Raw genomic sequence first — 16,353 nt, 5'->3', positions numbered from 1 at the left:
GGTTGGGCACTGACCCATGCACCAAGAAATTCCCAGTCGGGGCACATGCCCAGGTTGTGGGCCCGATCCCCAGTGTGGGGGGCGTGCAGGAGGCGGCCAATTGATTTTCTCTCTCATCGATGTTTCTCTCTCTCTCTCTCCTTTCCTCTATCTCTAAAATCAATAAAGAAAAAATATTTTTTTAAAAAGTTGAACATTCTTTAAAAAAAAAGATATAGAAACGATCTAAAATAAAACAAAGAGAACGAAGAGTTAAAAAATGAAGAGAGCTTCAGTGAGCTGTGGAATACATCCAAGTGGCCTAATATACATATAACTAGAATTCCCAAAGGAGAAGAAAACACTGAAGACATAATACAAAAAAATTTCCAAATTTAATGAAATCTATAAATCCACAAATTCAAGAAGCTCAATACCCCCCCCCCCAAAAAAAAAAACAAGAAAACTACAATGAGAATTAACCGGATAAAGGGAAAATATGTCAAGCAACCAGGGGAAAGGGGCACATTATATACAAAGGAACAAAATAAGAATAAGAGCAAGTTCTCATTGGAAAAATATAATTAAGAAGACAGTGGAGCAGTATCTTTTAAGTACTGGCCGAAGGGGGGGGGGGGGTTCCTCTAAACCTAAAATCCTATACCCAGCAAGAATGTTTCTCAATAAATAAAAGCAAGGGGTGGTCCTTTCCAAAGATCCCACAAGATGGTGGAGGCGGAGCAGAAAAAGAAGCGGACCTTCTTCAAGTTCACCTACCGCAGCGTGGGCCGGACCAGCGGCCGGACGTCCTGTGAGCAGCCGGAGCAGCTGCACAGCGCCCTGGCCGTGGTGGCGGCTGAACCAGGGCGCGGAGGAAGCAGCACGCACGGCTGAGCGCCTGCGCAAGGCCAAGAAGGAGGCCCCGCCCACGGGGAAGACCCAGGTGGTGAAGACGCACCTGCGGAATGTGATCGTCCTGTGGGAGATGATGGGCAGTATGGTGGGCGTCTACAGTGGCAAGACCTTCAACCCGGTGCAAATCAAGTCTGAGATGATTGGCTTTATTACCTGGGCGAGTTGTCCATCACCTACAAGTTGGTGAAGCACTGCCCACCCAGCATTGGGACCACCCACTCCTCCTGCTTCGTTCCTCTCAAGTAGCCAATAAAAGCACAGACTTCTCTTAACAGCAGCAACAACAAAAATAAAAGACAAAATAGAACTTTTTCAGATGTACCAAAGCTGAAAATAAAATCATCAGAATTAAATACTTACTGCAAGAGCTGATAACACATGTTCTTCAGGAAAACTCTACACCAAATTGACCTAATCAACATTTATGGAAGACTCCAACAGCAAAATACATATTCTTTTCAATTGTACACAGAACGTGTACCAAGAGTGACCATTGTTCTGTCCATTAAAAAAACTAAAAATGTATCAATTTATACACATTATATTGACTACAGTGCAATTGAATTAGAATCAACAACAGAAAATCCCCAAGTATTTAGAAACTATACAAAACACTTTAAATAATCTGTAGGTCAAAGAAGAATTCAATGAGGAAATTAGAAATATTTTAACTCTATGAAACTGAAAACATATTTCAAAATGTGTCAGATGTGGCTAAAACAGTACTTAGGAGAAATGTACATTGCTAAGTGCCTATATTAGAAAATGAGAGAGGTCCCAAATTAATGACCTTAGTTTCCATCTAAAGAAACTAGCAAAACCAGAGCAAATTAAACCCAAAATAAGCAGAAGACAGTAAATAATAAAGATCAGAGAAGACATCAATTAAATAAAAAACAAAAACAGAGACAGTAAAACCAAGAGCTAGCTGTTTTGTTTTGAGAAAACCAATAAAATCGATACACTTTCAGCCACACTGATCAGGAAATAAGACAGAAGACACAAATTATCAATATTATTGCTACAGATTATATAGGTTAAAAGGATAGCAAAGCAATGTTATGAACAACTTTATGCCAGCAACTGGAAGGGACAAATTCCTAGAAAATATATAGCCTTCCATTCTCCAGAGAATTGCTCTTGGCAGAATGGGACCTGGCTCCCTAGGGCCTAGGAAGCAACCTACAAATAAGAACCAACTGATACATGAGTTAGAAAAATCAGTCCACCCCACCCCACTCTTGCCTCAAGTTAGGATCAATTCTATGGTGCAATTCACATTCTAGAGGTCCCATGGGATCAAGCTGAAGCCAGGCTCCAGCTTCCATTCTTGGCTTCATCCTTAGCTCTCTTCCCCTGCTTCCAAGAGGACTCCTTCAATAAATTACTTGCCTACATTTCCCTGCGTTCGGTTCTGCTTATTGACAATCTGACCTAAGACAGGGCACAAAAGGGAGGCTGGAAGGCAAGGATGAGAGAGGGGACTCACTTTTTCCTTTGCTTTCCTATCTGTACCACTCTGACAATGAGCCCTTATGACATGTTATGAATTAAATTGTCCCTCCCCCCCAAAATGGTGGCAAAATTCTAACCCCCAGTACTCGTGAATGTGAATTTATTCATAAATGAGGCCTTTGCAGATTATCAAGTTAAGATGAAGTGGATAATGTGACTGATGTCCTTATAACAAGGGGGAGTATGGGCATAAAGACAGACACCCACAGAGGGAAGGTGATGTGAAGATACTGAGAACACCACCTACAGCACAAGGAAAGGGACCCCAAGGCTCCCCGAGCTAGCAGAGAGCTCAAAACAGATTCTCCCTCATTTCCCTCCGAAGAAGCAGCCCTGCCTACGCCTGGACTTCAGACGTCTGGTCTCCAGAACGAAGAGAGAACACTTTTCTGTTTCTTTAAGCCAGCTATTTCATGGTGCTTTGTGAACAGCCCTAGGACACCGATACAGCCTGACAGTGGTGGTTGGTTCCAGTCTCGAGTTTTCTTCCAACACTCCCATAATCGACTCATTTTGCCAACTTGAGGGTTTTCGCACCAGCAGGGCACAGCCCCATCTCTTCAGTTCCCTCAGGTCCTTAGCCGAGACTGCCCTATTCCTCAGTCCCAGGGATGGGAGCTGCTCCCACTGTTACTATTGTACTTCATGTTTACCGTTTGCTTTTTCAGGTTCTAATACCCATCTAGCCAGTTCCTTATGCTTAATCCGCTCTGTGGAAATAAGAAATAGCTAGCAGAGTTTATCTCTGGCAAGAATCAGCATTTCACTCATAGTAAAAGCCAAACTTCACAAGGTATCTTACAAGATTCTTAAGCTATCCACGCCGCTGGCTCCTTCTCTGATCCTCATTTCTTATCATTTCCTCTGTCACCCACTCTGCTCCAGCCACATGGGTCTCTTTGCTGACCCTTAAGCATACCAAGCACGTTCGCTTCATGCTCTTTGACGTGCGGGTCCCCTGCCTGCTGACGTGTGCAAGCACATGGCCTGGGCTTGGTTCCGCTCCACGTGGCAGGCCCAAGCCTGTGCCCACACGGCTGTAAACACCTCTGCGGACACCGGACAGTCCCGTGCTGCCTGGGTCAGTTCATGGCTGACCACGTATACCACGGGATCCGATAAGATTATAATGGAGTTGAAAAATTCCTGTCCCCTTGTGATATCGCAGCCATGGTAACATCACGCCTGTCACAGCACAAGGTAGTCACGTGTCTGCGGCGACGCTGGTGTCAGCAGCCTACTGCGCTGCCAGTTTTATGAAAATACAGCACATGCAATCACGGACAGTCCGTGCCACTTGATAACGATAATAAACGACTATGTTCCGGTTTATGCATTTACTATGATATATGCCATTTACTGTTATTTTACAGTGAACTCTTTCTACTTATCCAAATTCGGTGTCTGCAAAGCAGTGGCTGTGTATCCGGCGCTCACCGTGGCTCTTGACTGCACCATTTTCTCTTGTGCTTGATTCAGTCCCGTGGTGTCCAGTGACATGCTGTGCAGGCTTGTAGCCTGGGGACAGTAGGCTAGACCGGCTGGGTTTGCCGACGTGCACCCTACGTTCCCCACACGACACATTTCTCAGAACATAGGCCCAGTGTTAACCAGTGTAGAACTGTAATAATTGTGTATAAAATTATTCCTCAGCCTCTGCCCTCTCCTTCCCCATGAACTCTTTTCTGGGTAGCACTCATCTTCTGGCCGACTGTTATTTTTCTTCCCCAATAGCACGTGAGCTCCATGAGACGAGTTTTGTTCACTGGTGTGTCCCCAGTGCCCAGAGTGGGTCTGGCACACAGCAGGTGCCAATTATTGACTGAATGAATAACTAGAAAAAACCCTACCAGCAGCCCTACCTTGTGTCAGTGTTTGAATTACAACCAGTCTCTAATTTTTTTCTTGATTTTTTTATTTTTTATTTTTAGAGAGACAGGAAGGGAGAGGGAGAGATAGAAACATCGATGAGAAAGCATCAATTGGCCGCCTCCTGCATACCCCCCACTGGGGATTTGGCCCACAACATGGGCATGTGCCCTGACCAGGGATTGAACCGGAGACCTCTTGGTGCATGGGTCAATGCTCAACCACTGAGCCACACTGGCTGGGCTAATTTTTTTTTTTTAATCCTCACCCAAGGATATTTTTTCATTTATCGTCAGAGTGGGAGGGAGAGAGAGAATGAGAGAGAGAAACATTGATGTGAGAGATACATCCACTGGTTGCCTCCCACATGAGCCTGGCCAGGGCTGAGGATCAAATGGCAACCGAGGTACGTACCCTTGACTGGAATCAAACCTGCAACTCTTTGATCCACAGGCTGATGCTCTAACTGCTGAGTCAGGCTGGCCAGGACAAGTCTCTAATTTTTAAAAGATGTGTCTTTAGACTTTGGTTTTGTTGACTGCCTTTCCTCTGTGGAATCACACTCGATAGCAATGTCTCCTGAAATTCCTTAGTGATAATGTACAGTGTGTCTTCCTTTCTGTTTAACAATTAAAAATTTTATGATGCAAATATTTCCTCCATTTTAAACCTTTAAAAAGTGTTAAGTCAAACAGGATTGGTCAGCATTTATTGAGAGGTTGGTATTTTGTGATGAGACTGAACTAGACTTAAGACTCTTTTCTGAGGTCATCAAAGAAGAAGGAAAGGTCGGTCATTTCTGTCCTGCTGGAGCTTACTATCTCATGAATATTCAACACCCATGGGTGAAAAAATCTGAGTCATTAACAATGAACAAATGGAAACAACGAAACTATAGTACGGAAGTGCTGGTTAGATAAGACGCAATGGCTGAAACACCATTTGAACTAAAATAATTCCTAGAAGTTCAATTAAAAACCAGGACTGGCCCTGGCCACTGTGGCTCGGTGGCTGGGCATCGTCCTGTGTACCAAGAGGTCACCGGTTTGATTCCCAGTCAGGACATGTGCCCTGGTTGTGTGCCCGATCTCCAGTAGGGCTGTAGGAGGCAGCCGATCCATGTTTATCTCTCTCCCATTAAAATCAATTAAAAACATATAAATATATATATATATATATATATACACACACACACACACATATATATGTAATAAAAAGCAGGGGCTTAGATCTATGAGGATAAGGTAGGAAAAGAGAAAGGGTACTTGTAAAAGAAAATGACAAATACAGGAGTAAACTTCATTAGCTACCTAGTCTATAAATACACTATGAATGTGAATTGTGGCTTCTCCTTTCTTAGTTATCGACGGTATTGTGTGCTCTTGAATATATCACATTCTATTTTGAATTCAAATGATTCTGTACTTTAAATGGCAGGGTGGAGTCACTTCATGAACTCCTCTGGCTCATCCTCAGGCCTCCACTGAAATGTCATTTTCACAGAGAGGCTTTTTCCAGTCATCTAATCTGAAATAAGTGTGCCTGTTATTCACCATCTTTTTCATAGCTCTTACCACAAGCTATAATCATAAATTTATGACCTTATCATCTGTCTTTCTTACTAGATTATTAACTACCTGGAGGCAGGGTGTTTATACTTTTTCATTACTGTACACAGATTGCTTAGCACAGTGCCTGACACTTTCTATAAATCTGTAGAAATGGAATAAAATAGGGCATATTTCCGTGAAGTCCAGAAATCTATATATATAACTCATTGCAATACCCAAAATAATTTTATTTTAAATATTTACCAAATTTAAGTTGAGCTAACTTCTTATACATAGAAATGTGTGTCAACATGACTATAAGTATGTACATCTATACAAACCTAATTCATATACATGGTAATATTTGGAGCTTTACCTGTTCTATTTCAATTGTGTCAGATATTTTCATCTTTTACAATAAACCTAAATTATTCATAAGAATCTTTAGAGGACTAGTGTATGGGAGTGGGGTGGTCCTAGTTGCTCCTAACCCATACAGGGTGCCTTGGTGCAAATCAGAAGGAGCCACACTGTCTGGGGAGACCCGGCCATGCACCAATACACTCTGCTTAGTGAATGGAGCACAGAAAGATGTTAGCTCCCACTGCCTGCCTCAGCCAGGTATCCTTATTCAGGGCACCGCCTGCATATAGGTGGTAGGCAGTCTTAGATGGAGCTGCTTAGAGCAGAGCATGGTGATCTGGCCACCCTTGTGCAGCTTGCTTTAAAAAAAAAAAAAAAGACCAATTTAATTTGTCTGGATGAGTCCGGTAGGGTACGGGTCCCTTTTTCTTCTGCTCACTACTTGTGATGATTTAGCTGAAGTGGGGGATCTCCCTGAGGAAAGAAGACCATTTTTCATCTTCAAGTGTGCAGATGGTTGTGCAGCCTCCAAGGGGCCTTTCAAGGTTTAATCTTAGGAGATAACCCAATGTTGATTCTTGATTCCCAGAAAATTATGCTGTCAATCTGGCTGTAGGTAAGTTTTGCAACTTCCGTCTGCAAAAACAAAACAAAAATGAATCAGAAGTTAGTTCACGTGTAGAACACTGCTTAGTGACTATTTGAAAATTCTATCAGTGGCACTAAGAATAAGCTCGGCTATCTATCTCATCAGTGACCCGATTTACTGACTGTCATGATTGTCTCATTTCCATAATCCTTTATAAACTCTCTATATCTTGAAACTTAGGGTCATAGGTTATAACAGCTGCATAATTTTTTAAACCAAAATTAATTTACCTTTACGTGTTCTTAGTCATGAAGTGCGACCACAAGGAAGACTTGCTTTTACACTACTAAGATGAATTCATTCCTTGGAGCAAGAGCTCAAACCACTGAAACACAATTTTAGAAATATTTTTATTTTGGAAAAAGAACATAAAACTGATATTTGGGTACAGACAGTGGTTCTCAACCTTCTTAATGCTACGATTCTTTAATACAGTTCCTCATGTTGTGGTGACCCCAACCATAAAATTATTTTCATTGCTACTTCATAACTGTAACTTTGCTACTGTTATGTCTTAGGTGACCCCTGTGAAAGGGTTGTTCGACCCACAGGTTGAGAACCGCTGGATAGAGCCTCAGACAGTGAAATGCAACCTAGATTGGGCCTCTGGGTTCTGGTTTTTAAACAACCTAATTAGATGAGATTGTGTAAGTGATTCAATCTTGATGGGGTTCATCTCCAGATCTGTTTATTAAGTGAGAGTTTCTTAAAGTCTTAATAACTATGTGCTTTATTTTATATTACAAATCTCCAAAGCAGGGAGTGTGTCAAATAAAGCATTTGTGGATCAGAAGATGCATTTGGGATCACAGGTATCCAGGAGTCATGTGTATACAACAGCCCCTGGAAGAAATGGTAAGTTTGTTATAGGGGGCCCTACACTGAGCTCAGGACTGGATCAAATATTCCAGTAGATTCTTTTCAGTGACTCCAGTCGTTTATCTTTTTTGGGGAGAAAACCTAGCTCTACTAGTAAATCCCAGCCCAGGAGGTGGAAGGGGCAGAAGCCTTGTCTCGCCCCAGGGCCCATTGTAACTAACAGTAATCAGTTCAATGGGCTATCCATCTCCACCTCACACCAACTTTTATGTTAGCTTGCTGAAATCCACGTCCCAGAAGTGAAGCAAATCCAAATATGGCGAACATTTCCTCCATTGCCAAAATGGGAAAACTGCTCTATCTCCTTTCAAAATCCATCTACCACAAAATCTTCTCCCCTGTGCAATCAAGCGGCAGAAACACACTTTGTGTGCCATCCCTATAATGCCAACTTGCGGGGATCCGGAAAACGTCAAGTCACAACTCCTGATAACGTAGAGACCTTTTTAGAAACTCTTTCTTTAGGCAGACTCTGTCTGGGGAAAGTTTAATTTATTTAGGTACACGGGATATGTCATCCCGCTTCCGGACGTCAGAGAACCTGCTGCGAATTCGGCCTTCAGAACTAATGCCTTGGTACTGACACCCCCGGGGAACTCTCCCCAGGATGCCCCCCCATTGAAAATGAAGCAGATTCGTGGCCAGTTTTTTCGCCTCTCCTCCACCTGGGCCGGGGAACCTGCGTTCCGGGGGATCGCCAGCGGGGCCTGGCCGTGTTCCAGGGCACAGGTGGGGCCCTGCAAGGGGTGTCCGGGGCCAGCCCGCCCAGGCGGGGGCAATCCCTCCCGCAGGCCGACTCGGCCCACACCCCACCCCGCCCCGCCCCACCCCGCCCCTCGCGCGCGCTCGTGCGGTTCAGTGGCGCGCAGGGCCTTAGGCAAGGATGGGCACCTTTCTCGGAACAATCTTTAAACCATTTCAACCTACCGAGCGGCTCACAGCATCTGGGTTGCACCCCCTCTAAATCAGACCCCAAGGAAGATCTTTACCGACCCGAGCTTCACACTGAAAACCACCAGGGAACAGGGGGAGTCCAAACAGGCCAGGAGAGGAAAGGGGCCTAAAAGTTCCCTCCCGCCACCTCCAGCCTACTTGGCTCATCCTCCCCCCGGGGCGAGGGGCGGGCCGGGCCCGGGCGAGGTGGGTAGGCTCTGGAAGGGGCCCCTCCTTTCTCACCTCCTGCGGCCCACTCCTACTCACTTTCTCTCGGAGCCTCAGCTCGGCCGCCTTTAGCCCGGGGTTGTGCAGAGGGGCCGTGGGCAGGGGAAAGGAGCCGGCGGGGACTCAGACTCTCGGGGTCGCGACCTAGCCCCAGGCCGGAGGATCGGGGCTGTGGACGCCCCCGCCCGGGAGCTCCGGCAAGGCGAGTGCGCTGGGTTCCGCGCCCCGGAGGCTGGCTCCCAGAGCTCGGCCGAGCCCCCACCTCCGCCCCCCGTCCGGGCCCGCGACCCCTCCCTGCGCATCCTGGAGGCTGCAGGGCCCCGGGGACGCGCTCGCGCCGGGGCCGCCCCCTCCCCTCCCCCCAGTCCGGGCGGGGGCGCGCGAGAAGCGCTGACGTCAAGGGGCGCGCGGTGGCAGCACCTCCCCGCGCGCTAGTTAAAAAGAAGAAGAAAAGAGGGAACGAAACATGAGAGGCTGTGTGAGAAGCTGCAGCCGCCGGCAGAGGAGACCTCAGCATCATCCAGAGCCCAGCGCTGGCCCTGCGATCGCCTGCCCCGCCGCCGCCGTTTCTGTTCCTGCTACTGTCTCACCTAAACAGCTCCCGTTACACGGACAAGTGAACCTCTGTGGCCGGCTTCTCCTCCTCTGCTTCCAACTCCTTCTCCTCCTCCCACTGCCCAGCCGCAGCAGAGCGCCCCTAACCCCACTGACACTGGCACAGCTGTACACGGTGTCATCCGCACAACTTTCTCTCGCTCTTCGGGCTCTCCCAAGGCATTGGACCCATCGCCTCTTTTATTTTTTGCGAAGTTGCATCGCACCTCCCTCTGCCTCGCGAGTGTCCTGCCGCCCCGAAGCCTCCTCCTGGAGCTGCGCCCTAGTGCCCCTGCTGGGCAGTGGCGTTCCCCCCACCCCCCATTCGCCCGCGCCCAGCCCCGGCCGCTCCGGGCAGACGATGCTGAAGATGCTCTCATTTAAGCTGCTGCTGCTGGCCGTGGCTCTGGGCTTCTTCGAAGGAGATGCTAAGTTTGGGGAAAGAAGCGAAGGCAGCGGAGCAAGGAGGAGAAGGTGCCTGAATGGGAACCCCCCGAAGCGCCTGAAAAGGAGAGATAGGCGGATGATGTCCCAGCTGGAGCTGCTGAGCGGGGGAGAGATGCTGTGCAGTGGCTTCTACCCTCGGCTGTCCTGCTGCCTGAGGAGTGACAGCCCAGGGCTGGGGCGCCTGGATCACAAGGTAGGCAAGCATCCGCCTCACCGCTGCGAGATTGGCATACTGGCGGGGTGGGGTTCCCTTTGGCTCCGGCAACGCCGGGGGCTGTAAGAAGGGCGACACTTGTTTGGGGAGTTCTTTTTGGGAACTTTTCTAAAGCACGAGCGTGATTCCGTTGTGTGTTCCTCCGGGGTGCGCAGATACCTCGCCCGCCCCCAAGAGTCCGCGGTCGGGATGCTGTGCAAAACCGACTCAGAAAAGAGAAGCTTCTGTGGTACCCTCCGTCGGGGCTGGGTAAACATTTTAAAAGAATCGCGATTAACAGTGTGTTTTGGATCGAATAAGCATTGGCTGCGGTGAAACTGTAAATTAAGGTGGCTGTGGTTTCCGGTTTATTTTTCTAGAGTAAAAAGATTTGTGCAGCTTTCTCCACGTGCTCGGGTAGGGAGAGGGTTGAATGGTAAAGGATGTTGAAGCATGGTTGGTTTATGATCCTCAGCCCCGTCAGAGGGGGTTGTCTAGCGTTACAGTCGTTAAACAGCGAAAAGGGAACTCCTGGTACTCCAGTGGAGAGCCCGAAAAACTGGTGCGTGTTTCTCACATGAAACGGAGACAGTTCTCGGTCTCTGTTTGTACTATTTTGTAATATCAGTTCAGGCTTTCCGTGGTGTTTAGTTGTCTAGGAGGATCTCCTCCAGAAACTTGTTTCAGGAGTAGAGGCATGTCTGTTTTCCTCGTGTTAATAAGTTTAAACAAATATGAAAACAGTGCTGGTTGATTGGAAAGAGAGGCTTATTTCTGAGTTTATAACATCTCTCGTGCCATGGGATGCAGTAATGTGTGCTGTCTACTGTACTCCAAAGAAAGACTGGGGGATCGCTCATTAACAATCACTGCACGTGAAATAAACAATCAGGTGTCCTTGCCCCCCCACCCCCCTCGCCGTTTTAGGTTTAATTAAGAATTCCTCTGTTACAACACTGCAGTTGTCAAGGTCTGAGAGACTCTTGGAAAACTTGTGCTTCAGTCTGGCTGGCCCAGGCATTAAAAAAAAAAAAAAAAATACCCAGGCTGAATCTAATTTTTATGCTCAGTTCACGGTAGATTTCACTCTATTCTCATGTAAACAGCTCCTACGAATCAACATATGTGTCTGGGTGGTATCTCTCACTTTGTTTTGTAACAAAAAGCCATATTGCATCATTTAATTTGCTCAAGTCATGCAAATAGGAAAAAATCAATAGGACAAAAAGGGGTCGACTTATCCTCCTCCCCACTAAACTGCTGCCCACACACAGAGTCCTGTTGCTTATGGCAAAAGAATAACAACAACACCATTGTGTTTGTTAGTTGGTTCACTAATGGGTGAAACTAGAGAACATCATTCTCTTTCAGTCCCCAGCTCTGTCCAAATGTTCATGCCTTTTGAGGGAGCATTTGTCCAACTCCCTCTATTCCCAGATGAGTGAGAACTGTCTTGATGCAGGTTTTCAGCTGCAACTTACTCTTTATTCTTACCATATGCAGCAGTAGTCTGAGATGCAGGGAACAGATATTCCAGCATTTTATTCAAAACAATGTCATTAAGCTCCTGTGTTGTAATTGAATTAAATTACAGAATAGCTACATTCACATCATCTGCAGGGTTTCACCAGGATCCCAAAAGAACCAGGAAATTTAGAGGAAGGTTTAGAAATATTTCTATTAAGTCTCCCTGTATGCAGTGTATATTGTGAATATACCCATGATCTGCAGACCTCTGCCATGCTCAACAGGAACATGCGGAATGAAAACTTTACTATTAACTAAATGTAGTGGAAGTTGGGGTGGGGGGACTGATGGGAGTTATAATTCTTAAGAGAAGTTATATAATTTTTTTTTTAAAGAAATCATTCTTTAGGAAGCAATCTGCCGCATTAACTATCCACATTCCTTTCCATTTTACATGCTTCCAATCTCCAACAAACCCCTACTCGTTTGGGAAACGTGTCTGAATTAAATTTGGTACACTAGACTTTACTGGTTTCCTTACAAATGGTTTATAAACCAACAATACTCAAATTGTTCGAATCAGAGATTTGATAAAGCTATGACTTTGCATGCTTGACCTGTTAGCTCTCAAGTTTTAAAAGTTTTTAAAACATGTTATTTTATAATAAATTTCACTGTTTCCCTTCTTTCCCTAAGCTTTCCTGGTTTACAATAAATGTTAGGGTCTTATTTCATAATGTGTGTACAAGAGAGATGATGGCTATGTGAAAAAGCCCCTTTTTGTTTATGAAAACAAATTTTTTTCCTCCAGAAAAATTTCTGCAACTTAAAAAAAAAAAACTCCAGGAGTAGCCTTTTCCTATGGGAAGAAAACGACATAGACAAATAGATAGTAGCAAACTAGATAGGAGTACTGAGCATGCTCAGCTGTGCCATTAAATCCGTTTCCAGACCAACACATTCTCTTTCATGTAATGAACTAACATTGAGTTCCATTCTTTAGCCTTGGTATTATTTTTTTTAATATATTTTAATTTTTTGTACATTTTAATAGTTTTGTGTATTATAATGAGATAGCTAACAACCATTATAAATAATTATTGCCAACATCTTGGAAGTCATATTGTCTTAACAATATTTTTACAGCTCCTAAATACAACATGCTAAAAGGATCTAATTCCCATCAGCCAAATTGAATCTGCTACCCACTGAAATACCCCCATTTCTAAAACTTAACTTGTAGCCACAGAAGCATAGAAGATCTCTCTACCTTGGGTGGTTTCACAGCCAAAGCTGTCAAGGAATGGGTGAAAAGTAATTGTTTTCAAGTGTGCCCTTTTACAATCATTTGTTTGCTCTGGCTCTTTCAGGGACAAAGGCTATTGTTGAACACATCCAACTAAACAAATAACTCATCCTGGGGTCCCTTTAACAGCTGCCTTGGTACAATGATCTATTTACATATTAGCCTAAAATTGAAACTGAACTCTTTAATGACATAATCCAGCACTATAGTCCAGAGACCCATGTGTTCTACCCAACAGCTGAAGAACATTGTAAGGCATATGATTTTTAGAAATAACTTTTTATGTACCAAGTGATCTTAAGGTGACATCTTAATATACTGTCATGTATTTTCCCCTTTTGTCCACTCATCAAACCCATGTGGGGGCCTTTTTTTTTTTTCTGTCTTTGTTTAGTTACTTGATAAATAAAGAGAAATACAGAAGGTCTCTGTCACCCATTTTACTATTTGTTGATAAGCTATAGTTGTAGGCCACGCTTCACTGTGTATTCTAGGATTTATCTTACCTTTCTTCTATGGATTTTACTTTCATGTGGCTAAAGATTAAAGGATGACCTGCCAGATGTTATAAATTAGTCAGCAACAGCCACAATCATTACTAGGCATGCTGTAATAATGTTTCGAAGTTTTACATGATTTCCAAAGTATATTTAGTTTAAACCACTATAATTTGATGGTTTCGTATATGGCTTTTAAAAATCGAAACAGGAAATTAGCTTAAATTTCTTCTTAAGATTGATGATATTGTCAGACATAAGTTAAGGACCTCAATAGACACAGACACATAGGTCGAAAAGAAAAAAAAAAAATTCCCTACACAGCAGTACACATCTGTCTAAAACAGTGTTGCAGCTTGGGCTGAGTCAGTTTAATTGACTTCAGTAAGACTATTGGTTCATTGAAACCAAATCCAGAATGATGGCTCTATCTATCTTCAAATGGGTATTTACACTGCAGACCTCACACAGAGCAAAATGTTACCATCCTGCTGAGCCGGAACAGCACGAAACTTCACAAAGAATAATATTATACTTGATTTCAGATAATTTATTGAATCCTATTTCTGAAACTTTTGATGAGAGATCTTGTGGCCAGGACACATTCCAAAAATTGTAAAAGACAAAATTCTTTAGGCACTAAAATCAAGCTCTTCCTGAATAGCAGCTGGGAGAGTACATGGGGATCGTTTTGTCTCAGCTATAAAAACATGGAATTGTGCATATTCTCCATGAAACCAAAGGTAATTATATTGCAGTTTTTCAGCCAGCAAAAGAGGTGGTTTCAGCATCCTGCAGTTGTTTTGTTCTTAGAGAACTGCTGTATGATAAACAAATAGAACAAAGTCGAACAGTATTAATATTGAATGGATCTGGTGAGATCTGCCAGAGTATGGACAATAAAAGACATTTAAAACATTCTTGGAATGCAAATTCTAAGTGTCTGGTGCATGTTTCCTTTTAGAAAACTTTAACCATTTACGCTATTGTCATTTAAATAAATTAAAATGTAAATATAACTGTGATTAGAAATGACTTCTGATTAGAAACAATCCCCACTTCTGAATATTGTAGACAGTTACAACATGTCGTATATATTTTTTCTGAAATTGGGTAATTTCTATGGAATCGTTAATTGCTGAAAGATAAAATTTCAGCCTGCTTGCATTCAGCTATGTTTTTTAGTTGCTTTGCTCTTTCAGATCCAAATTTTGTGATCACTTAGAATATCTTTATTATAAAAAAAATAGAAGCCATACAATGTACTCAAATTAGAGCCTCAATTTGTGAATGAAATATTTGCTTTAAACAATGATCTAGAGATTAAAATATTAACTTCAGTTCATAGTTTTAAAGAAATGCTTAAGTATAGATCTAGTTACATAAACTGGGAAAAGGTATAAAATTTAATCCCTTTATGGTATTTAATATGAAAAATCAGCTGCTGATTTAGACAGCATGACATTTCACATCTCAAATACTGTGCTGATACTGTTCCTCTATATTTATTAGAGGGACTCCTGAAATCAGTTTTTTAAAGTTAGTACTAGACACTGAGACTTAACCTCAGTGAATCAATGCCACCCAAATTGGTCTTGAAATAAAAGATACAATACTGTATAAATAAAGATAAAAGTAGGCCTTTTCCCATGAAAACTTACTAAATATTACACGAAAGCACTTTTATTGGATTCTTGTGTTTACTCATGTATATAACATACCTGAGGAGCTAGTTAGAAAGTTTTTCCTGGCTCAGATATAATGAATAATAAAAATTGGTCTTCAACCTGTTGGATTCTCCTTCAGATATTATTTTTATAGAATATGAAAAGAAGAGATTTTCTCCCACTTTAGAAAACTTTCCCTATACAATCTGTGGATGGAAAATGAACTGAAATTAGAAAATGTAATTCAAGTTAACATCTTTGAGAATATCATACTAGGAATTTCAGGAGTGAAATCGATTTTTACCTAAGACACAAATAAACCATGTCTTTAAAAATCTGCTTTACATATAGTTGGATAAAGGTATTTGGCATTTTAAAGTTAAGTATCAGTCACTGTACACTTTGAGGCAGAGTAAAGTGATAATTAAAGGGTCTAAATATAATTGTCATGTAATTTTTTTTTTCCACCTGAAAGAGACAGATAAACCACTCTGATTTGCAAAAGTAAGAAGACTTTTGTCCATCCCTTCCCTGGGCTCCCATCCCATACAAGAGAGTACTTGAATCCTTATAAATGTACTTTTCTACTTACATGTTTACAAATAATAATGATAATAACTAAACCTAATTGCATGTAACTAAAGAGGAGTTTATTTCTGATTTATGGCTTTCAGATATTTTCTGTGACCAACAACACGGAATGTGGGAAGCTACTGGAGGAAATCAAATGTGCGCTTTGCTCTCCACATTCTCAGAGCCTGTTCCACTCACCTGAGAGGGAAGCGCTGGACCGAGACCTAGTACTCCCCCTGCTCTGCAAAGACTACTGCAAAGAATTCTTTTACACCTGCCGAGGCCATATTCCAGGTAGAAATGCACACATTCAGTAAACCGCAGAATACCCTTCCAAGATACCTGTTCGTAAATGCTTGCACACAAGAGTGTAAAATGTATCTCATCTTTCAAATGACCTATTCTTTCCTTGTAATTAACCTTTTATTGCAGCTAAAAAGGATTACTGTCATTTCAGTCCACAAGCTCTATGTTGGTTTTGTTGAAATGTTCTACATTTTTTGTTGTTGTTGTTGCTGTTAAACCGATAATACAGTCAGTGATATTTACACACGTTGGCTTATCAGTACAAATTTCTCGTTGGTGTCTTCTTTACCCATCCATGTCAATATGAGGACAGCCTTATCTTCTACACAGCTGACACAGCCATGGGGAGTGTCCACTGACTTACAAGGTATTCTCTTAAATAAAGTACAACCCCAAAATCCAAAAAAAGTAACGCCTTACAAA

At 43.1% G+C, this 16,353-nt stretch overlaps 1 protein-coding gene and 1 pseudogene across 1 annotated transcript in view; both read left to right on the top strand.

The window, feature by feature from the left end:
* The first annotated feature begins 705 nt into the window (after positions 1-705).
* LOC118616013 lies at positions 706-1,140 on the top strand (annotated as a pseudogene).
* Positions 1,141-9,212: 8,072 nt separating this feature from the next.
* LOC118615509 (hedgehog interacting protein) overlaps positions 9,213-16,353 on the top strand; it is an 81,376-nt gene continuing 74,235 nt past the window's right edge. The window contains exons 1-2 of the mRNA XM_036240510.1: positions 9,213-10,114; positions 15,726-15,918. Of these exons, the coding sequence (XP_036096403.1) occupies positions 9,347-10,114; positions 15,726-15,918 (961 nt within the window). The 5' untranslated portion in view covers positions 9,213-9,346. The remainder of the gene's footprint in view (positions 10,115-15,725; positions 15,919-16,353) is intronic.

Source organism: Molossus molossus, unplaced genomic scaffold, assembly GCF_014108415.1.
Source record: "Molossus molossus isolate mMolMol1 unplaced genomic scaffold, mMolMol1.p scaffold_m16_p_4, whole genome shotgun sequence".
Lineage (NCBI taxonomy): Eukaryota > Metazoa > Chordata > Mammalia > Chiroptera > Molossidae > Molossus > Molossus molossus.
Note: the sequence above shows the minus strand (reverse complement) of the source record. Positions and strands in the feature narration are given on the sequence as shown.